The sequence below is a fragment of the Lepidochelys olivacea genome (genome assembly GCF_965140295.1).
Source record: "Lepidochelys olivacea isolate rLepOli2 genome assembly, chromosome: 6".
Lineage (NCBI taxonomy): Eukaryota > Metazoa > Chordata > Testudines > Cheloniidae > Lepidochelys > Lepidochelys olivacea.
Window position 1 is genome coordinate 54,613,189 of NC_140416.1, and position 26,448 is coordinate 54,639,636.

The 26,448-nt window shown below is 43.1% G+C and overlaps 1 protein-coding gene across 2 annotated transcripts in view; it reads left to right on the forward strand.

Moving 5' to 3' along the window:
* The window catches only part of LOC311522807 (transmembrane protein 263-like), a 319,554-nt gene that overhangs the window by 14,458 nt on the left and 278,648 nt on the right, over window positions 1-26,448 (forward strand). The window contains exon 2 of one of the 2 annotated variants that reach the window (XM_084632309.1): window positions 18,200-18,281. The exons of the other annotated variant lie outside the window; for it this stretch is intronic. Coding sequence (XP_084488435.1) covers window positions 18,219-18,281 — 63 coding nt within the window. The 5' untranslated portion in view covers window positions 18,200-18,218. The remainder of the gene's footprint in view (window positions 1-18,199; window positions 18,282-26,448) is intronic. 2 annotated transcript variants of the gene reach the window in all.

Sequence of the window (26,448 nt, forward strand, 5' to 3'; positions counted from 1 at the left end):
GTGATTCAGAGGATATTATGTACCAAAGAGCACCTAATGCCCTCTTTGTATGCAGCCCAGATCTTCATTGCTAGAACAACAGGTCCAATCTGACCCAGATTAGTAGTGATCAAAAGTTATCACTACCTGACAGGTCTTTAGTAGCTTGTGTGAAATAAATTGTTGGTTGGGGTTTACTTTCCAGTGGAAAGGCGTCTTCCTCACACAGCCCACCAGCACAGGTGTTAGTTTTAGCAAGAGAGAACAAAGATTCAATAGGCTATTGAAATGAAACTATCCTTACTGCCAGAAGCGGTCCTTGCAGGTTGGATTGAGGCCCATCGGTGGGGTGCAGTGTTGGAGAACCTTGCATCGCCACTGCCTATGATGCGCCTATTCTATAGATAAATAAAACTTCAGTCTGGAAGGCTCTGAATCTACCATTTGTGTGCAATACATCCACTTAAAAAAGCAACCCACCAAATTAGGAGTTCAGATTTGGGGTCAAAGCTACCCAGAAGGTCTCTGTGCAGAAATCTTTGTTTAATTTGCTGCCTTTAGGAATAAGCATCCAGCCATCAAAAACACCAGTGCTTGTTATTGTGTGATAAATAAAGCAGTCCACATTTTTGTCTACTGTGTTAGTTACCTGGGCCCCAATTCATAGAATCATGGAACTGGAAGGGACCTCAAGAGGTCATTTAGTCCAGTCCCCTGCACTCATGGCAGGACTAATTATCTAGACCATTCCTGACAGGTGTTTGTCTAACCTGCTCTTAAAAATCTCAGATAATGGAGATTCCACAACCTCCATAGGCAATTTATTCCAGTGCTTAACCACCCTGACAGTTAGGAAGTTTTTCCTAATGTCCAACCTAAACCTCCCTTGCTGCAATTTATGCCCTTTGCTTCTTGTCCTATCCTCAGAGGTTAAGAAAAAAAAAATATTCCTGCTCCTTGTAACAACCTTGAACAATACTTGAAAACTATGTCCCCCTCAGTCTTCTCTGAAAACCCAATTTTTTCAATCTTCCCCCATAGGTCATGTTTTCTAGATCTTTAATCATTTTTGTTGCTCTTCTCTAGACTCTCTCCAGTTTGTCCACACCCTTCCCGAAATGTGGCGCCCAGAACTGGACACAATACTCCAGTTGAGGCCTAATCAGCGCAGAGTAGAGCAGAAGAATTACTTTTCGTGTCTTGCTTACAACACTCCTGTTAATACATCCCAGAATGATGTTTGCTTTTTTTTTTTTTTCTTTTTTTCAGCAGCGTTACACTGTTGACTCATATTTAGCTTGTGGTCCGCTATGACCCCCAGATCCCTTTCTGCAGTACTCCTTCTTAGGCAGTCATTTCCCATTTTGTGTGTGTGCTGCTGATTGTTCCCTCCTAAATGGAGTACTTTGCATTTGTCTTTATTGAATTTCATCCTATTAACTTTAGACCATTTCTCCAGTTTGTCCAGATCATTTTGAATTTTAATCCTATCTTCCAAACCACTTGCAATCCTTCCCAGCTTGGTATCTCCACAAACTTTATAAGCGTATTCTCTATGCCATTATCTAAATCATTGATGAAGATATTGAACTGATCCCTGCAGGACCCCACTTGTTATGCCCTTCCACCATGACTGTGAACCACTGATAACTACTCTCTGGGAACGGGTTTCGAACCAGTTTTGCACTCCCCTTATAGTAACTCCAACTAGGTTTCATTTCCTTAGTTTGTTTATGAGAAGGTCATGCAAGACAGTATCAAAAGCTTTACTAAAGTTAAGATATACCACATCTACCACTTCCTCCCTATTGACAAGTCTTGTTACCCTGTCAAAGAAAGCTATCAGGTTGGTTTGACACGATTTGTTGTTGACAAATCCAAGCTAACTGTTACTTATCTTATTATCTTCTAGATGTTTGTAAATTGATTGCTTAATTATTTGCTCCATTATCTTTCCGGGTACAGAAATTAAGCTGACTAGTCTGTAATTCCCTGGGTTGTCCTTATTTCCCTTTTTATAGGTGGGCACTATATTTGCCATTTTCCAGTCTTCTGAAATCTCTTATCTTCCATGACTTCTCAAAGATAATCGCTAATGGCTAAAAATATCTCCTCAGTCAGCTCCTTGATTATTCTCGGATGCATTTCATCAGGCCATGGTGACTTGAAGACCTCTAATTTTGTCCAAGTAATTTTTAACTTGTTCTTTCCCTTTTATAGCCTATTCTGATCCTATCTCATTTTCACTGGCATTCACTATGTTAGACGTCCAATCACCACCAACTTTCTTGGTGAAAACCGAAACAAAGAAGTCATTAAGCACCTCTGCCATTTCCACATTTTCTGTTGTTGTTTTTCCCCCTCATTGAGTAACGGGTCTACCCTGTCTTTGGTCTTCCTCTTGCTTCTAATGTATTTGTAGAATGTTTTCTTGTTACCCTTTATGTGTCTGGCTAGATTGATCTCGTTTTGTGCCTTGGCCTTTCTAATTTTGTCCCTACATACTTGTGTTAGGTCAAATTACAAAGGATGAATATAAACAATTTTCTACTTCTTGTAGGACTTGTTTTTTTATTTTTAGATCATTTGAGGATCTCCTGGGTAAGCCAGGGTGGTCTCTTGCCATACTTCCTGTGTTTTCTACACAGTGGGGTAGTTTCTTCTCGTGCCCTTAATAATGTCTCTTTGAAAAACTGCCAACTGTCTTCTATTGTTTTCCCCCTTACACTTGCTTCCCATGGGAATCTTACCTACCAACTCCCCAAGTTTGCTAAAGTCTTCCTTCTTGAAATCCATTGTCTTTATTTTGCTGTTCTCCCTCCTACCATTCCTTGGAATCATGAACTCTATCATTTCATGATCACTTTCATCCGAGCTGCCTTCCTCTTTCAAATTCTCAACCAGTTCCTTCCTGTTAGTCAAAATCAAATCTAGAACAGCCTCTCCCCTGGTAGCTGTCTCCACCTTCTGAAATAAAAAAAATTGTCTCCAATACATTCCAAGAACTTGTTGGATAATCTGTGCCCTGCTGTGTTGTTTTCCCAACAGATGTCTGGGTAGTTCAAGTCCTCCGTTACCACCAAGTCCTGTGCTTTGGATGATTTTGTTAGCTGTTTTTTAAAAAAAAGCCTCTTCCACCTCTTCTTCCTGGCTAGCTGTTTGTAGTATACCCTTACCATGACATCACCCTTGTTTTTTACCCTGTTTATCCTTACCCAGAGACTTTCAACAAGTCTGTCTCCTGTTTCCATCTCAATCTCAGTCCAAGTATATACATTTTTAATATATAAGGCAACACCTCCTCCCTTTTTTCCCTGCCGGTCCTTCCTGAGCAAGCTGTACCCTTCGATACCAATATTCCAGTCATTACTATTATCCCACCAGGTCTTTGTCACAGTTATTTATTTACTAGCATTTTGAGTTCTTCCTGCTTATTCCCCATACTTCTTGCATTAGTATACAGACATCTAAGATACTGATTTGATTTCCCCCCCCCTCCCCCAGTTCTGTCTTCTCTCCTTTATCCCTGCTATAACAGCCCATGCTCCCCCCCACATTCCAAACCTTCTCCCAGGTCTCCATGTTCTTGACTTACCTGTGGGCTTTGGTCACCTGCCCCCTTCAAATCTAGTTTAAAGCCCTCATCACTAGGTTAGCTAGTCTGTATCCAAATATGCTCTTCCCCTTCCTCGATAGGTGGACCCCATTTCTGCTTAGCAGTCCTTCTTCCTGAAACACCATCCTGTGGTCAAGGAAGGTACTTAAGTATGTGACTGTGCTAGGACTGCTCATATGCTTAAAGTTAAGCATCTGTTTAAGTACTTTCCTAAATCAATGCCTTAATGTGTGTATTCAAAAGTTTCTATAGTAAAAGTAGTCAAAGTATTGGTTAAACGTTAATTTTTTGGGGAGTGTTTGGGGAGCACAATTAATTACATGCACAGAAATCAGATCTTTCAAAAGTCAGTTACATGTGCCCAGTGTTGTTGTTTTCCCCTCAACATGGCTTCCTTGAGTTACTGAGAGTGAAACTGTAGCCCCATTGAAGCCGATAGGAGTTTTGCCCTTTGCTTCAGTGGGTGAAGGACTTCATTCTGAAACCCTGGGATGGCTGAGAAAATGATACTCGAATAAAGGCCTGTATCTTTAAGTGAATGACTATTCATTGAACTAGTTCAGCTGAATTTCTTTTTCTGTGCATATCTCTCTGGGTGCACCTCACTGGAATGGCACTTGCTGATTTCATTAGGAAAATGAAGCACTGCATGTGTGCAATATTTCATCACGTCTAATTTCATATATTCAAATGGAGCAAAGATCATACTCATTGAGTGCTCTGTGCCTGCCAAGCTGGAAGTTTTTAAAACGAAATGTACTTTTTAGAATGTGTGGGGTTTTTTTGTTTTTGTTTTTTTAAACAGTGAAAACCATCCCATTTTCCAATTTTATTTCTGCCCTTCCCCCTATTCCGCCCCCCTTAAGTCAAATATCCCAATGGATTGTCTTCTAGTATTTTCATAGCCATTCACTTTTTGGCTGTGGTAATACATGGAAAACATCAGTTCAAGAGGAAGTTTTTGGAGGGAGTAATACCTGTCTCTGTCTTTCTGATGTACCTATACAGCCAGGGGTGAAAGTAACATAAAGGACTTACTGGTATGCTGGAGTCCTGAGTGGGGGTGTGGCCTCAACCTGAAGAGGCGATTTAAAGGCCTCAGGGCTCTGGCTGGGAGCCCTGGGGCCTTTAAATCACCCCACTGCAGAGGCGGCTGGGAGCCCCGGGGCTCAAGGGTGAAATAAAGAGCTCGGGGCTTCAGCTGCCGCAGAGCTCTAGGCTTTATAAATCCCTGCTGCCCCGGAGCTCAGGTGGGGATTTAAAAGGCCCGGTGCTCCAGCCTCTGCGGGGAGCCCCTGCCCGAGCCCAGCTGCTGGAGCTCCAGAGGTGCTTTAAAGGGCCTGGGGCTCCCTGCAGTGGCAGGAGGCTCGGGCCCTTTAAATCACTGCCGGGGAAGCCGGTCCGGTCTGGCACTGCATACTGGCTCTTGCCAGCTTACTTTCACCTCTGTATACAGCCCTCATTGCCGTAGCATCTGAGGAGGTCAACATTTTTAATGTTTTTATCTTCACAACATCCCGGTGAGGTAGGAATGGGCTATTATGCCCATTTTACAGATGGGGTATTGAGGCATGGGGCAAATTTTCAAAGGCATTTAGGTGCCTAAAGATGGAGATAGTGGGAATTTTCAGAAGTGCCTAAGCAGGTTAGGTACCTAACTCCCATTGAAATCAGGGGAATTTAGATGCCTAACCTTCTCAGGTGCCTTTGCAAATCCCATTAGGAACATTTCTGCATCTTCAGGCACCTAAATCCCTTGAAAATCTGGTCCAGAGAGACCCAACGACTTGCACAAGGTCACACAGGAGGTGTTTCAGAGCAGGGAATTGAACTCAGGTCTCTCAGTTCTAGGCTAGCACCCTAACCCATGAACCATCCTTCCTCATCATATGTGATAAGTATAATATTAAACTGAACAGGAGGTCAAGGATGGATTGGACCCTACCTAACAACATCTGGTAAATGGAGTATGTACATCTCTGAATCAAATTCACCCTTTGCAGATGACCAGTTGTGATGTTCTGCTCAGGACACCCAGAACTGTAAGACACTGTATTACCCAACTGCCTCAGTCTGATGTCCAGTAAAGCTCACTCTTACTATGTGTAAGCTTGCTGGTACATGAGTTTTTCTGTCTCTGCAGCAAACTCCTTGAGTCCTTGCCAGTTTAAGGCTTTGTCTACACTAGCACTTTTGTTGGCAAAACTTTTTTGTTGGTTGGGGTGTGGAAAAAAAACCCCACCCCTGGACAAAAGTGCTAGTGTGGACAGCGCTATGTTGGTGGGAGATGCTCTCCCGCCAACATGGCTACTGCCTGCTCGTCGGGGTAGTTGCATGGAGCAGCTACACAGGAGACCTTACAGTGGTGTAGCTGCAGTGGTACAGCTGTGCTGCTGTAAGGTCCATAATGTAGACATAACCTTAACCTTGCTGTGCAGTTAACAGTCCGTGAACTCCAGTTCCCAAGTTCCCCAAAGATGTCTCCCTGCAGCGTCCAGTCCCTCTCACCGAACACTCTCACAGAAATTACTAAATGTGCTGCTTCTAACAAGACCGAGTACACATCAGGCTTTTGCTTGATAAATCCAATTACCAGGACCAGACAGGACTCATCCAAGAGTTTTGAAGGAACTCAAATATAAAATTGCAGAACTATTAACTGTGGTATGTAACCTGTCATTTTAAATAATCTTCTGGACCAGATGACTGGAGGATAGCTAATGTGATGCCAATTTTTAAAAAAATGCTCCAGAGGCAATCCTGGCAATTGCAAGCTGGTAAACCTAACCAGGCAAATTGGTTGAAACTATAGTAAAGAACAGAATTATCAGACATAGATGAACATGACATGCTGGGAATCAGTATGACTTTTGTAAAGGGAAATCATGCCCCACTAATTTATTAGAATTCTCTGAGGGGGTCAACAAACGTGGACCAGGGTGATCCGGTGGATATAGTGTACTTGGACTATCAGGACGATTTTGACGAGGTACCTCACCAAAGGCTCTTAAGCAATGTAAGCAGTCATGGGATAAGAGGGAAGGTCCTCTCCTGGATCAGTAACTGGTTAAAAGACAGAAAACAAAGGGCAGGGATAAATAGTGAGGTTTCAGAATGGAGAGAGGTAAATAGTCATGTTCGCCAGGGGTCTGTACTGGAACAAGTGCTGTTCAACATATTCATTAATGATCTGGAAAAATGGGTAAACAGCAAGGTGGCAAAATGGGCAGAAAATAGAAAGTTACTTAAGACAGGTTTCAGAGTAACAGCCGTGTTAGTCTGTATTCGCAAAAAGAAAAGGAGTACTTGTGGCACCTTAGAGACTAACCAGTTTATTAGAGCATAAGCTTTCGTGAGCTACAGCTCACTTCATCGGATGCATACTGTGGAGAGTGTAGAAGATCTTTTTATACACACAAAGCATGAAAAAATACCTCCCCCCACCCCACTCTCCTGCTGGTAATAGCTTATCTAAAAAGTGACCACTCTCCTTACAATGTGTATGATAATCAAGGTGGGCCATTTCCAGCACAAATCCAGGGTTTAGCAAGAACGTCGAGGGGAGGGGGGGGGGGTTAGGAAAAAACAAGGGGAAATAGGTTACCTTGCATAATGACTTTGCCACTCCCAGTCTCTATTCAAGCCTAAATTAATTGTATCCAATTTGCAAATGAATTCCAATTCAACAGTTTCTCGCTGGAGTCTGGATTTGAAGTTTTTTGTTGTAATATAGCAACTTTCATGTCTGTAATCGCGTGACCAGAGAGATTGAAGTGTTCTCCGACTGGTTTATGAATGTTATAATTCTTGACATCTGATTTGTGTCCATTTATTCTTTTACGTAGAGACTGTCCAGTTTGACCAATGTACATGGCAGGGGGGCTTTGCTAGCACATGATGGCATATATCACATTGGTGGATGTGCAGGTGAACGAGCCTCTGATAGTGTGGCTGATGTGATTAGGCCCTAGGATGGTATCCGCTGAATAGATATGTGGGCACAGTTGGCAACGGGCTTTGTTGCAAGGATAGGTTCCTGGGTTAGTGGTTCTGTTGTGTGGTGTGTGGTTGTTGGTGAGTATTTGCTTCAGGTTGGGGGGCTGTCTGTAAGCAAGGACTGGTCTGTCTCCCAAGATTTGTGAGAGTGTTGGGTCATCCTTCAGGATAGGTTGTAGATCCTTAATAATGTGTTGGAGGGGTTTTAGTTGGGGGCTGAAGGTGACGGCTAGTGGCGTCCTGTTATTTTCTTTGTTAGGCCTGTCCTGTAGTAGGTGACTTCTGGGAACTCTTCTGGCTCTATCAGTCTGTTTCAATACTCACCAGCAACCACATACCACACAATAGAACCACTAACCCAGGAACCTATCCTTGCAACAAAGCCCGTTGCCAGCTGTGCCCACATATCTATTCAGGGGATACCATCCTAGGGCCTAATCACATCAGCCACACTATCAGAGGCTCGTTCACCTGCACATCCACCAATGTGATATATGCCATCATGTGCCAGCAATGCCCCCCTGCCATTTACATTGGTCAAACTGGACAGTCTCTACGTAAAAGAATAAATGGACACAAATCAGATGTCAAGAATTATAACATTCATAAACCAGTCGGAGAACACTTCTGTCTCTCTGGTCACGTGATTACAGACATGAAAGTTGCTATATTACAACAAAAAAACTTCAAATCCAGACTCCAGCGAGAAACTGCTGAATTGGAATTCATTTGCAAATTGGATACAATTAATTTAGGCTTGAATAGAGACTGGGAGTGGCAAAGTCATTATGCAAGGTAACCTATTTCCCCTAGTTCGCCCCACCCCCCGCCAACGTTCTTGTTAAACCCTGGATTTGTGCTGGAAATGGCCCACCTTGATTATCATACACATTGTAAGGAGAGTGGTCACTTTTTAGATAAGCTATTACCAGCAGGAGAGTGGGGGGGGGGGAGGTATTTTTTCATGCTTTGTGTGTATAAAAAGATCTTCTACACTTTCCGCAGTATGCATCTGATGAAGTGAGCTGTAGCTCACGAAAGCTTATGCTCAAATAAATTGGTTAGTCTCTAAGGTGCCACAAGTACTCCTTTTCTTTTTATTTAAGACAGTTAAGTCCAAAGCTAACTGTGAAGAGTTACAAAGGAATCTCACAAAACTGGGTGACCGGGCAATAAAATGGCAGATGAAATTCAATGTTGATAAATACAAAGTAAGGCACTTTGGAAAACATAATCCAAATTATTCTTACAAAATGATAGTCTAAATTACTCGTTATCGCTCAAGAAAGAGATCTTGGCATCATTGTGGGTAGTTCTCTGAAAATATCCACTCAATGTGCAGCCACAGTCAAAAAAAGCAGATAAGACAGAAAATATCATAATGCCACTATATAAATCCATGATACACCCACACCTTGAATACTGTGTGCAGTTCTGGTCGCCCCATCTCAAAACAGATGCATTGGAATTGGAAAAGGTCCAGAGAGGGGCAACAAGAATGATTAGGGGCATGGAACAGCTTCCATATGAGGAGAGATTAAAAGACTAGGACCATTCAGCTTAGAAAAGAGATGACTAAGGGGGGATATGATAGATGTCTATAAAATCATGACTGGTGAAGAGAAAGTGAATAAGGAAGTGTTATTTACCCCTTCACATAACACAAGAAGCAGGGGGTCACCCTATGAAATTAACAGACAGCAGATTTAAAACCGACAAAAGGCAGTACTACTTCACATAACTCAGTCAGCCTACGGAATTCATTGCCAGTGGATGTTAAGGCCAAAACAATAACGGGATTCAAAAAGGAATTGGAGGATAGGTCCATCAGTGGCTATTAACCATGATGGTCAGGGATGCAACCCCATGCTCCACTTGCCAGAAGCTGGAAGTGGACAACAGTGGATAGATCTCAATAATTGCCTGTTCTGTTCATTCCCTCTGATGTACCTGGCATTGGCCATTGTCGGAATAAGTTATACTGGGCTAGATGGACCTTTGATCTGACCCAGGATGGCCGTTCTTATCTTCTTAGCTGAGGGTTCACTTTATATTTCAATAGAACAGCACTGAGACCTGTTTTACACTAGGAAATTAGGTTGGTATAACTACGTCATGCATCCGATGAAGTGAGCTGTAGCTCACGAGAGCTTATGCTCAAATAAATTGGTTAGTCTCTAAGGTGCCACAAGTACTCCTTTTCTTTTTGGAAATACATCTCTCAGGAGTTTGAAAAATCCACAGTGCAAATTCTCCTGTCTACCTAGCTACTGCCTCTTAGGGAGGTGGATTACGTATGCCGATGGGAGAAGCCCTCCCATCAGCATAGGTAGCATCTTCATTGAAATGCTACAGCGGCATAGCTGCAATGGTGCAGTTGCGCCACTGCAGAGTTTAAAGTGTAGACAAGCTCTGAGAAGGTTCATAGTAAAACTCAGAATAAGTTTATTAACAAAGAACAGATTTTAAGTGATACTAAGCAAGAGAAACAGACAGGTAAGCTTACAAACAAAACAAAACACAGTCTAAAATGTAATTTTAGTAAGTTTGATATTTTCCTAAGTAGTTTTCTTATGCACATCAAGTTACCAGCATCTCCATCCCTCCAGGCCAGGGGACCCACTGTTCACAGAATCAAAAGGTGCTATTCCCTTTGTTCCCTAAGTGATGGATAACTAAATGTCTGTTTGGTACCCGTATATTACCCAAAGTGCATTTGTCTCCAGCTCAAGAGCCAGGAAGGGTTCCTGCGGTACAGTGTCTCCTGGTGTGTTCACTAAACTGCTGCTTGTTACCTTGATAGCTTTGTTTTACTATGTTCATAAATGCACTTTCATTGTTCTCAGCCAGTCATGGAGCCAATCAGACTGAGTAAATACACTTTCCTTTTGTCTAGGGCAGGCTTGGTTTATGCACTGTTCTTTAAAATGTGTTTGGGAGGCATATTTCCAGCACTCACACAACTGTTTGTACACAACCATACATGCATCACACAATGATTTTTTTTTTTCCTTTGGACCAGTATGTTACCAGTTTACATATGATACCTTACAATATGATACCTTTTAGATACGTTGTATGACAACTGTGTGTTGGGGGTGTAGTGTGTGTCAGGCCTGTATGAGTTATGATCTGGTGGGCTGTTTGCCAGATGCCACTGAGGGGCTCCCAGGCTCAGACCAGCGCAAGGTCTATGTATCTCTATCTTGAGAGAGTAAGTGGGATTTAAGAGGTTCCTGGGCTTCTTGCCAGCCCTCTGACCTATGTTGAATTTCACCCTGGATGGTTTGGATTCACTGTTTTTTGAAGCTGGTTTCTTCTTCACTTTGCCTTTTTCTTGATATAATGGTACTGTGTCAGTCGGTTATCAAATCATTTCACTGAGACAGGCAAAATGGTGTATACCCTTGTTTTCAGCATTAGACACTTGCCAAGAGTGGGTCTTGTAAATTATTTAGTAGATTTTAAAGAAAATTTTAACTTTTATGTTATAAGTGGGCCTGACTTAATGTCTTCGGTAGAAAAATTATTACCTTTTCTGTTTTTCACGGCAACAGAACCACTTGGTATATTGAGCTGATGCTGTTGATAGGACATTGGAGATGGAAAAGCCTTTAGGTGCAATCCAGTCCATCCCCTCAGCTCCCTGGGTGGCCAAAGTAGGATTGATCTCTATTGTAATTTCAGAAGGGATTTATTTTGTCTTGTCCAGTTCAATTGTTTGTTTGAACAAAATGGGACTTTTGCAGTTTCCCTTGGGGAAACCAGATCTCATCAGTAAGAAAAGCGTAGACTAACTTTTCTGTTGTCATTTCATTCCATCCCTCCAGTTCACATGCCGAACAACTTCTCTCTCTGAAGCATTTACACCTTACAAATACCTCTAGATCTCAGTGTCTCCTTCATTAGAGACACAAGGTGGGCAAAGTCTTCTCTTTTATTGGACCAACTTCTGTTGATGAGAGAGACGTGCTTTTGAGCTACACAGAGCTCTTCTTTAGATTTGGGAAATGCACCCAGAGTGTCACAGCTAAATCCAAGCTGGAACAAATTGTTTAGCATAAGTAAAAAGAAAAGGAGTACTTGTGGCACCTTAGAGACTAACCAATTTATTTGAGCATAAGCTTTCGTGAGCTACAGCTCACTTCATCGGATGCATACCGTGGAAACTGCAGTAGACTTTATATATACACAGAGAATATGAAACAATACCTCCTCCCACCCCACTGTCCTGCTGGTAATAGCTTATCTAAAGTGATCATCAGGTGGGCCATTTCCAGCACAAATCCAGGTTTTCTCACCCTCCACCCCCCCACACAAATTCACTCTCCTGCTGGTGATAGCCCATCCAAAGTGACAACTCTTAGCCCAACTTGATTGTCATGCACATTGTGTAATTTCCTGCACAAATCCAGGTTTTCTCACATCCCCCCCACCCCCATACACACACAAACTCACTCTCCTGCTGGTAATAGCTCATCCAAACTGACCACTCTCCAAGTTTAAATCCAAGTTAAACCAGAACATCTGGGGTGGGGGGGTAGGAAAAAACAAGAGGACACAAGCTACCTTGCATAATGACTTAGCCACTCCCAGTCTCTATTTAAGCCTAAATTAATAATATCCAATTTGCAAATGAATTCCAATTCAGCAGTTTCTCGCTGGAGTCTGGATTTGAAGTTTTTTTGTTTTAAGATAGCGACCTTCATGTCTGTGATTGTGTGACCAGAGAGACTGAAGTGTTCTCCGACTGGTTTATGAATGTTATAATTCTTGACATCTGATTTGTGTCCATTTATTCTTTTACGTAGACTGTCCAGTTTGACCAATGTACATGGCAGAGGGGCATTGCTGGCACATGATGGCATATATCACATTGGTGGATGTGCAGGTGAACGAGCCTCTGATAGTGTGGCTGATGTTATTAGGCCCTGTGATGGTGTCCCCTGAATAGATATGTGGACACAGTTGGCAACGGGCTTTGTTGCAAGGATAGGTTCCTGGGTTAGTGGTTCTGTTGTGTGGTATGTGGTTGTTGGTGAGTATTTGCTTCAGGTTGCGGGGCTGTCTGTAGGCAAGGACTGGCCTGTCTCCCAAGATTTGTGAGTGCTGGGTCATCCTTTAGGATAGGTTGTAGATCCTTAATAATGCGTTGGAGGGGTTTTAGTTGGGGGCTGAAGGTGACGGCTAGTGGCGTTCTGTTATTTTCTTTGTTAGGCCTGTCCTGTAGTAGGTAACTTCTGGGAACTCTTCTGGCTCTATCAATCTATTTCTTTACTTCTGCAGGTGGGTATTGTAGTTGTAAGAAAGCTTGACAGAGATCTTGTAGGTGTTTGTCTCTGTCTGAGGGGTTGGAGCAAATGCGGTTGTATCGCAGAGCTTGGCTGTAGACGATGGATCGTGTGTTGTGGTCAGGGTGAAAGCTGGAGGCATGCAGGTAGGAATAGCGGTCAGTAGGTTTCCGGTATAGGGTGGTGTTTATGTGACCATTGTTTATTAGCACTGTAGTGTCCAGGAAGTGGATCTCTTGTGTGGACTGGACCAGGCTGAGGTTGGTGGTGGGATGGCAATTGTTGAAATCATGGTGGAATTCCTCAAGGGCTTCTTTTCCATGGGTCCAGATGATGAAGATGTCATCAATATAGTGCAAGTAGAGTAGGGGCTCTAGGGGACGAGAGCTGAGGAAGCGTTGTTCTAAATCAGCCATAAAAATTTTGGCATACTGTGGGGCCATGCGGGTACCCATAGCAGTGCCGCTGATCTGAAGGTATACATTGTCCCCAAATGTGAAATAGTTATGGGTAAGGACAAAGTCACAAAGTTCAGCCACCAGGTTGGCCGTGACATTATCGGGGATAGTGTTCTTGACGGCTTGTAGTCCATCTTTGTGTGGAATGTTGGTGTAGAGGGCTTCTACATCCATAGTGGCCAGGATGGTGTTATCAGGAAGATCACCGATGGATTGAAGTTTCCTCAGGAAGTCAGTGGTGTCTCGAAGGTAGCTGGGAGTGCTGGTAGCGTAGGGCCTGAGGAGGGAGTCTACATAGCCAGACAATCCTGCTGTCAGGGTGCCCATGCCTGAGATGATGGGGCGCCCAGGATTTCCAGGTTTATGGATCTTGGGTAGTAGATAGAATATCCCAGGTCGGGGTTCCAGGGGTGTGTCTGTGCGGATGCTCGGCAGCTCTCCAACACGAGTTTCTACAAGCCATTACCCTATGATCCCACTGAGAGTTACCAAAAGCAACTACAGCATTTGCTCAAGAAACTTCCTGAAAAAACACAAGATCAAATCCGCACAGACACACCCATGGAACCCCGACCTGGGATATTTTTGCGAATACAGACTAACACGGCTGTTACTCTGAAACTTAGCATAAGTAGTTTATTTCAAGGGACTATTCAAAGTGAAGTGGCCCGTTAACACCCCTTCAGTCCTGGGGATGGGAAGAAGGAAGGCAGAGGAGGGGGAAATAAAGGCAGCTTGGGGTGGGGCAGGGTTGGTAATGAGTTATAGATTTGAATTTCAATAATATATAACCCAGTAACAGGTAGCAAACCATGCCAGAACAACAGATGCAAAATCTGCAGACGTCTCCATTGCTACAATGGTCAACACCCCCAACAACACACCTTTCAAGATCCTACACATGCCTATAACAACATCTAGTATGCCTCATCCAGTGCATTAAATGCCCCAACAGCAACCATGTGGGTAAAACCAGGCAATCACTATGCTCTCGAATGAATTCACACAGGAAAATAAGACAAAATCATCATATCAGCTGTGCTTTCACAAAGCAGTCACTCTATATCTGATCTATCAATCTTCATCCTCAAAGGAAATATGCACAATACATTTAAAAAGACGAACCTCGGAGCTTAAGTTCATAACTCTGCTAAACACGAAAAATCATGGACTGAACACAGACGCTGGATTTATAGCTTATGACAACAACGTGTAACCCACTAACCCCCTTTTGGTCCTAAGACTGCAGTGGTGTTAATGGGCCACTCTACCTTGAATGATCCCTTACAGTATTTGCTAACTACTTATGCTAAACTAACTAAGCATTTAGTTGTGATGCTCTGAGTACCTTTCCCAGACCTGAAGTTCTGTGTGGCTCCTTAAGCATGCCTCTCTCACCAACAGAAACTGGTCTAATAAAAGATATTACCTCACCCACCTTGTGTCTCTAATATCCTGGAACCAACATGGCTGCAACACTGTCACATAGCCAAGCTAGGCAATATGTTGGTCTTTTAAAAAAGATTATCATAATCATTTTTATTGACATAGTTTTGGTGTTGAGGTGTCCAGAGCTGTCTAGTGTTCTGGTGCCATGAATTCGTCAGTGTCTTGACTTGCAAAAAATGTAAAATTATATATGAAATGTCACATTCAGCATTTCTATTTCGATACCCCTATCATGTGCTTGGGGGAATTATAATTCTGCAATTCAAATTCCCATTGGGCTGAAACCTGGCACAGAAGCTCTCATTATAACAGAACCTTGTTTTGTAAAATTAAAAACAAAACCTCCATCAAGAGACTTTTTCTTAAACCCAGATGAGTGCAAAAAAAAAAAAATCCTATTTATGGTTACGGATCAATTTTCACTTTCTGCAGAAAATCCAGCAGCTTTGGAAACCCCTCAGGTAAAGACATACGGTCAATAGGGTTGGCTGATCCAATGGCACTTTCCTATGGAATTTAGAAAATATGATATGAAATGAAACTGACTTTAAATCCACAATAGGCTGAAAATTCACAGCTGAGGTAGAACATCCAGTTGCAACAGTTTCCCTTTCAAGCATACTACAAAATGGCATGATATTTTGGCTTCATCTCGGATGTGTGTGAGTTCCATGTGATATCTGAGCAATAATGCATGGGGAAGTATTCAGTTACATGGCTAACTAATGACAGGTTTCAGAGTAACAGCCGTATTAGTCTGTATTCGCAAAAAGAAAAGAGTACTTGTGGCACCTTAGAGACTAACCAATTTATTTGAGCATGAGCTTTCGTGAGCTACAGCTCACTTCATCGGATGCATCCGATGAAGTGAGCTGTAGCTCACGAAAGCTCATGCTCAAATAAATTGGTTAGTCTCTAAGGTGCCACAAGTACTCCTTTCCTTATGGCTAACTAAGGCTATGTCTACACTACTGACTTTACAGCGACACAGCTGTACTGCTGCAGCTGTGCTGCTCTAAGGTCTCCTGTGTAGCTACTCTGTGCCAGCAGGAGAGAACACACACCCCTGACCGACATAAGTTTCACCAACAAAAGCACCAGTGTGGACAGCGCTATGTCATTAGGGGGGGGTTAATTATGTCGGCAGGACTCTCCTGCCGACATAATTAACCCCCCGCACAATGACATAGCGCTGTCCACACTGGTGCTTTTGTTGGTGAAACTTATGTCGGTCAGGGGTGTGTGTTTTTTTTCGCAGCCCTGAGCAACAAAAGTTTTGCAAACAAAAGTGCTAGTGTAGACAAAGCCTTAGGCCTGGGCTACACTGCGGATGTGGGGGGTTGAACTAAGATACGCAACTTCAGCTATGCTATTCACGTAGCTGAGGTCGAAGTATCTTAGTTCGACTTACCTGGCCGTCCTCATGGCGGTGAGTCGACCGTGGCGGCGACTCCTACCGAGGTGGAGTACAGGTGTCGATTCGGGGATCAATTTATCACGTCTAGACGAGACACGATAAATTGATCCCCGATAGATTGATCTCTACCCACCAAAACGGCTGGTAGTGAAGACGTACCCTTAGTGCCTTATGTGCAGTAGGAAGGCTTTGTGCCCTCAGACACTCAGTGCAGGTGTCCAGTTTAATTGCACCACTTTGTGTGGTGTTTACTAAATAAATAGTAACAGTTTTAAACAAAAGGCAAAACTATTTGGAGTGTTGTTGTTAGGACACTATAGAAAGGTGAATTATGAATGTTCCATTTCATACCAAACTGATCTAAAAGTGATTTTTCTAGCGATTAGCCCAACCCTTTCTCCTACAGACCAAATGAAATTCAGTAGTTACATAGCAGTACACAGCACAACCGTTTCTTAGGTGGAGGACCAACATTGTGTTTGGTGCTGTCTGAATATAGAGGAAGGTAATTGTCCCTGCTCTGGGGAGCTTACAAGTGAAATTGTATATGGAGGGTTATAGTCTGCGATGGCATTAGTGGGGATTAATCCATTTACTTCAGTGGAGTTGTGCCTGCTTACAACACCAGGACTGAATTTGGTTCAGGCAGGACAGTCCAAGAGGGGTTGTTTAGTTTGGCTGATGAAATTTTGAAACAAGAAGTGGTGTGACCACAGATATTTTAAGGAGAAATTTTTGACTGGACGAAGGAGGCTGCTTTGTGAGCAGCAAAAGAAACAGGGTTCTAAGCAGAAAGTGCAGCATTTGAGAGAGCATGAAAAGTCACATGGGAGAAGGGAACAAATAGGTGGGAGCAGGGCATTCAGGAGCGAGCAAGGATGATCTAGGTAAGGAAAGAGAGACGGTAATTACCAAAACTGGAATTTTGCCGGGAGTCTAGAACTATCTTTCTACTTCTAAAACCTTTTTCAAACTAAAATACTACACGTAATATGGGCTTTAAAATCCTTGGGCTTCAGTTTTGAAGTCAATGGAGTTACTCCAAACTAACTCCAGTGCAAAGGACAACTTGTGTAGAGACAAAATCATGACTATTTTGTAAACCACTTCTGCTAATCCTGGGAGACCCAGGTTCAAATACCTGCTTTGGAGCAGGGACGGGAACCCAAGTCAGAGACCCCATCTCCCCCAGGTGAGTGTCCTACCCCCCAGGCTATACTATATTCTGGGATGGGTCTCATTCAGTTTCTTCTGTTGAAGCAATTTCACATTGTATAATTAGCTATTCAGTGGTGCAGGGACTGGAACCCAGGTGTCGCTCCTCTTTGCCTCCCTCCTGGGTGAGTTCCCTAACCCCTGGGCTATAGAATCACTTTCTCACTCTTCCTCACTCCCCAAATGAGTATTCAAGTATTTCATAGAAAGTGGAACAGATTGAACAGGAAAAATTAAAAATGACCCACCCCTGAATACCCTATAGCTTGCTGTCAAGCTTCAGAGGGGTAGCCGTGTTAGTCTGGATCTGTAAAAGTGGCAGAGTCCTGTGGCACCTTATAGACTAACAGACGTATTGGAGCATGAGCTTTCGTGGGTGAATACCCACTTCGTCGGATGCATGTAGTGGAAATTTCCAGAGGCAGGTATAAATATGCAAGCAAGAATCAGGCTAGGGATAATGAGGTTAGTTCAATCAGGGAGGATGAGGCCCTCTTCTAGCAGTTGAGGTGTGAACACCAAGGGAGGAGAAACTGCTTTTGTAGTTGGCTAGCCATTCACAGTCTTTGTTTAATCCTGAGCTGATGGTGTCAAATTTGCAACTGAATTGAAGCTCAGCAGTTTCTCTTTGAAGTCTGGTCCTGAAGTTTTTTTGCTGCAGGATGGCTACCTTTAAATCTGCTGTTGTGTGTCCAGCGAGATTGAAGTGTTCTCCTATAGGTTTTTGTATATTGCCATTCCTAATATCTGATTTGTGTCCATTTATCCTTTTACATAGGGACTCTCCAGTTTGGCCGATGTACATAGCAGAGGGGCATTGCTGGCACATGATGGCGTATATTACATTGGTGGATGTGCAGGTGAATGAACCGGTGATGGTGTGGCTGACCTGTTTAGGTCCTGTGATGGTGTCGCTGGTGGGCGGAGTTGGCATCGAGGTTTGTTGCATGGATTGGTTCCTGAGTTAGTTACTATGGTGCGGTGTGTAGTTGCTGGTGACAATATGCTTCAGGTTGTCTGTGGGCGAGGACTGGCCTGCCTCCCAAAGCCTGTGAAAGTGAGGGATTGTTGTCCAGGATGGGTTGGAGATCACTGATGATGCGTTGAAGAGGTTTTAGCTGAGGACTGTATGTGATGGCCAGTGGAGTTCTGTTGGTTTCTTTCTTGGGCTTGTCTTGCAGCAGGAGTCTTCTGGGTACACATCTGGCTCTGTTGATCTGTTTCCTTATTTCCTCATGTGGGTATCATAGTTTTGAGAATGCTTGGTGAAGATCTTGTAGGTGTTGGTCTCTGTCTGAGGAGTTGGAGCGAATGTGGTTCTACCTCAGCGCTTGGCTGTAGACAATAGATTGTGTGGTGTGTCCGGGGTGGAAGCTGGAGGCATAAAGGTAGGCATAACGGTCGGTGGGTTTTCGCTATAGGGTGATGTTAACGTGACTGTCGCTTATTTGCATTGTGGTGTCTAGGAAGTGAACCTCCCGTGTAGATTGGTCCAGGCTGAGGTTGATGGTGGGGTGGAAGCTGTTGAAATCGTGGTGGAATTCTTCCAGGGTTTCCTTCCCATGGGTCCAGATGATGATGTCATCAATGTAATGTAGGTAGAGAAGGGGCATGAGTGGACGAGAGCTGAGGAAGCGTTGTTCCAGGTCAGCCATAAAAATGTTGGCATATTGTGGGGCCATGCGGGTGCCCATAGCGGTGCCACTGGTCTGGAGGTATATAGTGTCACCAAATTTGAAATAATTGTGCGTGATGGCAATATAGCTTGGTAGTTAGGACATTCACCTGGGAGAGCAGAGCCCTGGGTTCAAGTTCTGTTCCCCAAGTGGGGGATTTGAATCTGGGCCTCCCACATCCCTGTTGGGCTAAAAGTTTCACAGGTGGCGCCACCACCAGCTATGCTCTAGGATATTCTGAGAAAGTTCTATGGCCTGTGTTATACCAAATTCATGGTCCACTTTGATCAATTTCACGGTCGTAGGATTTTAAAAATAGTCGATTTCATGGGTCAGATGTTTACGTCTGAAATTTCATGGTGGTGTAACCATGAATGTCCTGACCCAAAAGGAGGTTGAGGGTGGGTTGTAAAACTCTTGTAGGGGTGTTGCAGGATTGCCATTGTCATTTCTTCTGTGCTACCTTCAGAGCCTAGCTCTGACAGAGCAGCCGCGGAGGTACAGGTAGCCGGGGGGAGGTTTCTGGTGGTGGGTGTAATGGGTCCCCTCTCCCTGCTGAGAGCAGCAGTGCAGGGGAAGCGGAAGTCCCATCCCTCCCCAGCTCTGCCAGATCTAGTAGCTGAAGACGACTGGTGCATGGTAGGAGCCCCCGGCTGGGGCGCCCCCAGCCCTGCCCGTCCCTCTCCCCTACAATGGCTAGATTTCATGGGGGAGATCCGATTTTTACAGTCCATTTTTACAGCATTTTTCATGGTCCTGAATTTGGTAGGGCCCTAGTTATACAGGAGGTCAGACAAGATGCTCCCATGGTCCCTTCTGGACTTAGAATCTCTGAAAACCACTACCTCCTCCATGTATGTTGCTTTGTGATTCTAGCCCAGACAATCAAAGTGAGACTTTTTGTTTAATGTTGGAATGGTTCGTGTTGACATTTTAGATTTTTTTTTTTTTCATTTCAACCACAATAATTCACAAATAGACATGAATTTGTAAAAAAAAAAAATCAGTCGACCCAAATCTGTATTTATTTGGTTTTTGGGTTTTTTTGGTGAAAAAAGTTTCAGATTAATTGTTTTGCTCTGCTCCAATGGTGACATTTTATAGTGCTGAGTGCTCCTCAATATGTTTCCTGTAAATGCATGTAATTCTTTGCACTTTGTTAAGAATATTGGTTTGAGGGCATGAATTTTTTTATTTTAATGACTTGTAATGAGCCCATCATCATAAGACAATATGTGAAAATAGTGGCCACAGGGGGCAGCCAAGTTACCCCATTAATCACCTGGCCATCTGGAGGAAAAAAAAGGCTAAATTTTTAGATTCTGTTCGCCAAACACTTGGTTGAAAAGATGGGCCTTGTATGAAGTTAGTGGACTCAGACTCTGGTGGCCCATCCTGCTTCCTGTACCTGAGAGCAAATCTAGGAACTGTAAGTTAAAACACATAGATTACTTTCTCTAACCTGTACAGCTATGTAAGATATCAGTGAGTTAGATTCTGGAGTCAGAATCTTCACCGGCAAGGCAGATTCCTCCTCTCATTGGCCACTCTGTGAAATGAAGTAATATTACATTAAAAAAAAAAAGTCAAAAGAATGTTAAGGCTGTTAAATTGAGCACTCAAAAGTTAGGAAATGCCAGAATTCCAGTTGCCTAGGCAACAATCCAGCCCCCTTCTATGTATGTTTTATGATAGTCTTTAATTACAAAATGATACTTGCTGACCATGGAGGAATGTTGAGATTCAGGAATCTCTAGTACTATTTCAGGTTCTGAGTAGACTGTTCTCTATTTGGTTACAGACCCTTTTAAGAACATTTAGAACATAAGAATGGCCATACTGGGCCAGACAAATAATCCATGTAGCCCAGAATCATGTCTTCCGACAGTGGCTGGCACCAGATGCTTCAGAGGGAATGAACAGAACAGGGCAATTTATCAAGTGATCCATCCCCTGTTGTCCAGTCCCAGTTTCTGGCAGTCAGAGGTTTAGGGACACCCGGAGCATGGGGTTGTGTCTAGGAACATATTGGTTAATAGCCATAGATTTATTCATCATGAATGTATCAAATTCTCTTTTGAACCTAGTTATACTTTTGGCCCTCACAACATCCCATGGCAATAAGTTCCACAGGCTGACTGCATTGTGTGAAGAAGTACTTTTTTTTCTTTCTTTTAAACCTGCTGCCTATTAGTTTCATTGGGTGACCTCTGGTTCTTGTGTTATGTGAAGGAGTAAATAACACTTATTCATTTTTCTTCATACCAGTCATGAGTTTACAGACCTTAATCACATCCCCCTTTAGTCGTCTCTTTTCTAAGTTGAACAGTCAGTCTTTTTAACTTCTTAACAGTTCCATGCCCCTAATACTCTTGTTGCCTTTTTCTGTACTTTTCCCCATTCTATTGTATCTTTTTTGAGATGGGGTGACCAGAACTTCATGCAGTATTCAAGATGTGGACGTACCATGGGTTTATACAGTGGCATTATGATGATTTCTGTCTTATCTATCCCTTTCCTAATGTTTCCTAACATTGTTAGCTTTTTGACTACTGCTGCACATTGAGCAAATGTTTTCAAAGAAGTATCGACAGTGACTCCAAGATTTTTCTTGAGTGGTAACAGCTAATTTAGACCCCATCACTTTGTGTGTATAGTTGGAACTATGTTTTCCAGTGTGCATTACTTTGCATTTATCAACACTGAATTTCATCTGCTATTTTGTTGTCCAGTCGCTCAGTTTTTTAGATCCTTTTGTAACTCTCAACGCTCAGCTTGGAACTTAATTATTTTGAGTAATTCTGTACCATCTGCAAACTTTAGCATCTCATCGTTCTACCCCTTTTTCTAGATCACTTTATGAAGATGTTGAACTGCACTGGTCCCAGTATAGGTCTTTGGGGGACCCACAGTTTTCTCTGCTGTGAAAATTGACCATTTATTCCTACCCTTTGTTTCCCATCTTTTAACAAGTTACTGATCCATGGGAGGACCTTCCCTCTTATCCAATGGCTGCCTACTTTGCTTAAGAGCCTTGGGTGAGGGACCTTGTCAAAAGTTTTCTGAAAATCTAGGTACACTGTATCAGCTGGTTCACCCTTGTCCACATATTTATTGACTCTCTCAAAGAAATGTAATAGATTAGTGAAGCATGATTTCCCTTTGCAAAAGCCATGTTGACTATTTCCCAACATGTCATAGAATGTTTTCACTAACAAGGTCAGCTCCCAGACTGCTGCGCTGGGCATCACAAAATGGGGAAGAGATGGCCAGCCCTCTGTGGAGATAGAGGTGGTTAGGGACTATTTAGAAAAGCTGGACCTGCACAAGTCCATGGAGCCGGACGAGTTGCATCCGAGAGTGCTGAAGGAATTGGCGGCTGTGATTGCAGAGCCATTGGCCATTATCTTTGAAAACTCATGGCGAATGGGGGAAGTCCCGGATGACTGGAAAAAGGCTAATATAGTGCCAATCTTTAAAAAAGGGAAGAAGGAGGATCCAGGGAACTACAGGCCAGTCAGCCTCACCTCAGTCCCTGGAAAAATCATGAAGCAGGTCCTCAAAGAATCAATCCTGAAGCACTTGCATGAGAGGAAAGTGATCAGGAACAGCCAGCATGGATTCACCAAGGGAAGGTCATGCCTGACTAATCTAATCGCCTTTTATGATGAGATTACTGGTTCTGTGGATGAAGGGAAAGCAGTGGATGTATTGTTTCTTGACTTTAGCAAAGCTTTTGACACGGTCTCCCACAGTATTCTTGTCAGCAAGTTAAGGAAGTATGGGCTGGATGAATGCACTATAAGGTGGGTAGAAAGCTGGCTAGATTGTCGGGCTCAACGGGTAGTGATCAATGGCTCCATGTCTAGTTGGCAGCCAGTGTCAAGTGGAGTGCCCCAGGGGTCGGTCCTGGGGCCGGTTTTGTTCAATATCTTCATAAATGATCTGGAGGATGGTGTGGATTGCACTCTCGGCAAATTTGCGGATGATACTAAACTGGGAGGAGTGGTAGATACGCTGGAGGGGAGGGATAGGATACAGAAGGACCTAGACAAATTGGAGGATTGGGCCAAAAGAAATCTGATGAGGTTCAATAAGGATAAGTGCAGGGTCCAGCACTTAGGACGGAAGAATCCAATGCACCGCTACAGACTAGGGACCGAATGGCTAGGCAGCAGTTCTGCGGAAAAGGACCTAGGGGTGACAGTGGACGAGAAGCTGGATATGAGTCAGCAGTGTGCCCTTGTTGCCAAGAAGGCCAATGGCATTTTGGGATGTATAAGTAGGGGCATAGCGAGCGGATCGAGGGACGTGATTGTTCCCCTCTATTCGACATTGGTGAGGCCTCATCTGGAGTACTGTGTCCAGTTTTGGGCCCCACACTACAAGAAGGATGTGGATAAATTGGAGAGAGTCCGGCGAAGGGCAACAAAAATGATTAGGGGTCTAGAACACATGACTTATGAGGAGAGGCTGAGGGAGCTGGGATTGTTTAGCCTGCAGAAGAGAAGAATGAGGGGGGATTTGATAGCTGCTTTCAACTACCTGAAAGGGGGTTCCAAAGAGGATGGCTCTAGACTGTTCTCAATGGTAGCAGATGACAGAACGAGGAGTAATGGTCTCAAGTTGCAGTGGGGGAGGTTTAGATTGGATATTAGGAAAAACTTTTTCACTAAGAGGGTGGTGAAACACTGGAATGCGTTACCTAGGGAGGTGGTAGAATCTCCTTCCTTAGAGGTTTTTAAGGTCAGGCTTGACAAAGCCCTGGCTGGGATGATTTAACTGGGAATTGGTCCTGCTTCGAGCAGGGGGTTGGACTAGATGACCTTCAGGGGTCCCTTCCAACCCTGATATTCTATGATTCTAATATCAGGGTTGGAAGGGACCTCAGGAGGTCATCAAGTCCAACCCCCTGCTCAAAGCAGGACCAATCCGCAACTAAATCGTCCCAGCCAGGGCTTTGTCAAGCCTGACCTTAAAGATTCCTAAGGAAGGAGATTCCACCACCTCCCTAGGTAACGCATTCCAGTGGTTCACCATCCTCCTAGTGAAAAAGTTTTTCCTAATATCCAGCCTAAACCTCCCCCACTACAACTTGAGACACATTTCATCTGTGTGTCCAATAATTTTGTTCTTCACCGTAGTTTCAACCAGTTTGCCTGGTACTGAAGTTAGGCTGACCTGCCTGTAATTGCCAGGATCACCTCTGGAGCTTTTTTTAAAAATTAGCATTATGTTACCTATCTGCCAGTCATCTGATTTTAAGCAATCTGTTACAAGCCACAGTTAGCAATTCTGCAATTTCATCTTTGAGTTCCTTCAGAACTCTTGGGTGAATATCATTCGGTCTTGGTAATTTATTACTGTTTAATTTTCAGTTTGTTCCTAAAGCTCTTCTATTGACACCTAAATCTAGGACAGTTCATCAGATTTGTCAACTAAAAAGAATGGCTCAGATGTGGGAATTTCCCTCACATTCTCTCTAGTGAAGACCAATGCATAGAATTCATTTAGTTTCTCCGCAACTGCCTTGTCTTCCTTGAGTGCTCCTGTAGCATCTCGATTGTCCAGTGATCACAGATTGTTTTGCAGGTTACTGCTGTTGATGTACTAAAAAAATTGCTGTTAGTTTTTGTCTTTCGCTAGTTGCTTTTAATTGCATGCCTTAATTACTCTTGATTTGCCAGAATTTGTGCTCCTTTCTATTTTCCTCAGTAGGACTTGACTTCAAATTATTAAGAGTTGTCTTTTTTTGTCTCTAACTGCCTCTTTCACTCTGTTTAGCCATGGTGGCAATTTTTGGTCCTCTTATTATATTTTTGTTTGGGATATACATATAATTTGAGCCTCTATTATGGTGATTTTAAAAAGTTTCCATGTAGCTTGCAGCCATTTCACTCTTGTCACCTTTCCTTTTAAATTCCATTTAAGTAACTTTTTCCCATTTTTATGTAGTTCCCCTTCTTGAAGTTATATGCTACTGTGGTGGTGGTGGTTTTTTGTTTGTTTTGTTTGTTGTATTTCCCCCAGTATAAGGATGTTCACATTTAATTACATTATGGTTGCTATTACTGAATGATTCAGCTATATTTACCTCCTGGACCAGACCTGTGTGCCACTTAGGACTAAATCAGGAATTGTTTCTCCCTTTGTGGGTTCCAGGACTAGCTGCTTCAAGAAGATGGTGTCTAGAAATGTTATCTCTGCATCCTGTGCTGAGGTGACATGTTCCCAGTCTATATGAGGATAGTTGAAATCTGCCATTATTATTGGGTTTTCGGTGTTTTGTAGCCTCTCTCATTTCCCTGATCATTTCACAAACACAGTCACCATCTTGGTAAAGTGGTCAATAATATATTCCTCTTATACTCTTATTTATGCAAGCATGGAATTTCTATCCATAGAAATTCTGTGATACTTTTAGATTAGTTTAAGATTCTTACTATATTTGACTCTGCCTTTTTTTTTTTTAAACATATAGTGCCACTCCCCCACCAGCATGACCTACACTGTCTTTCCTATATATTTTGTACCCTGGTATTACCATGTCCCATTGATTATCATCATTCCACCAATTTTCTGTGATATCTATTCATATTCTCATTTAATACCAGGCATTCAAGTTCACCCATCTTAGTATTTAGACTTCTTGCATTTGTATACAAGCACTTTATAAATTTTGTCAATATTTAGTTGCCTGCCGTCATGTGATGTAATTGAATGAGACTCTTTTTAATTTGATTGTTTCTCTTCACTTCCTACCTGTATTTTATTAACCCATCACCTCTCCTCTTTACTAGGATATAGAGCATCTACTTTAAATCCTCCCCTAAGGGATGTGTATGTCCTAACCCTGTGCTCCTCCGTGCCTGCCAGACCTTTTTAATTTTACATGCCAGCAGTCTGATACTGTTTTGGCTCAGGTGGAGCCCATCTTTCCTGTATAGGTTCCTCCTTTCCCAGAAGGTTCCCCACTTCCTAACAAATCTAAACTCCCTCCTCCCTACACCATCATCTCATCCACGCATTGAGATCCTGCAGATCTGCCTGTCTAACTGGCCCTGCATGTGGAATTGGAAGCATTTCAGAGAATGCTACCATGGAGGTCCTGGGCTTTAATATCTTGCCTAGTAGCCTAAATTTGGGCTCCAGGACCTCTTTCCTACCTACATGTACCATGACCACCAGCTCCTACCTAGTACCACACATAAATCTGTCTAGATATCTTGAGAGGTCTGCAGCCTTTGCACCCAGAAGGTAATTCATCACACAGTTCTTCTGCTCATCACAAACCCAGCTATCTATATTTCTAATAATAGAGTTCCCCATTACTATTACCTGTCTCTTCCTA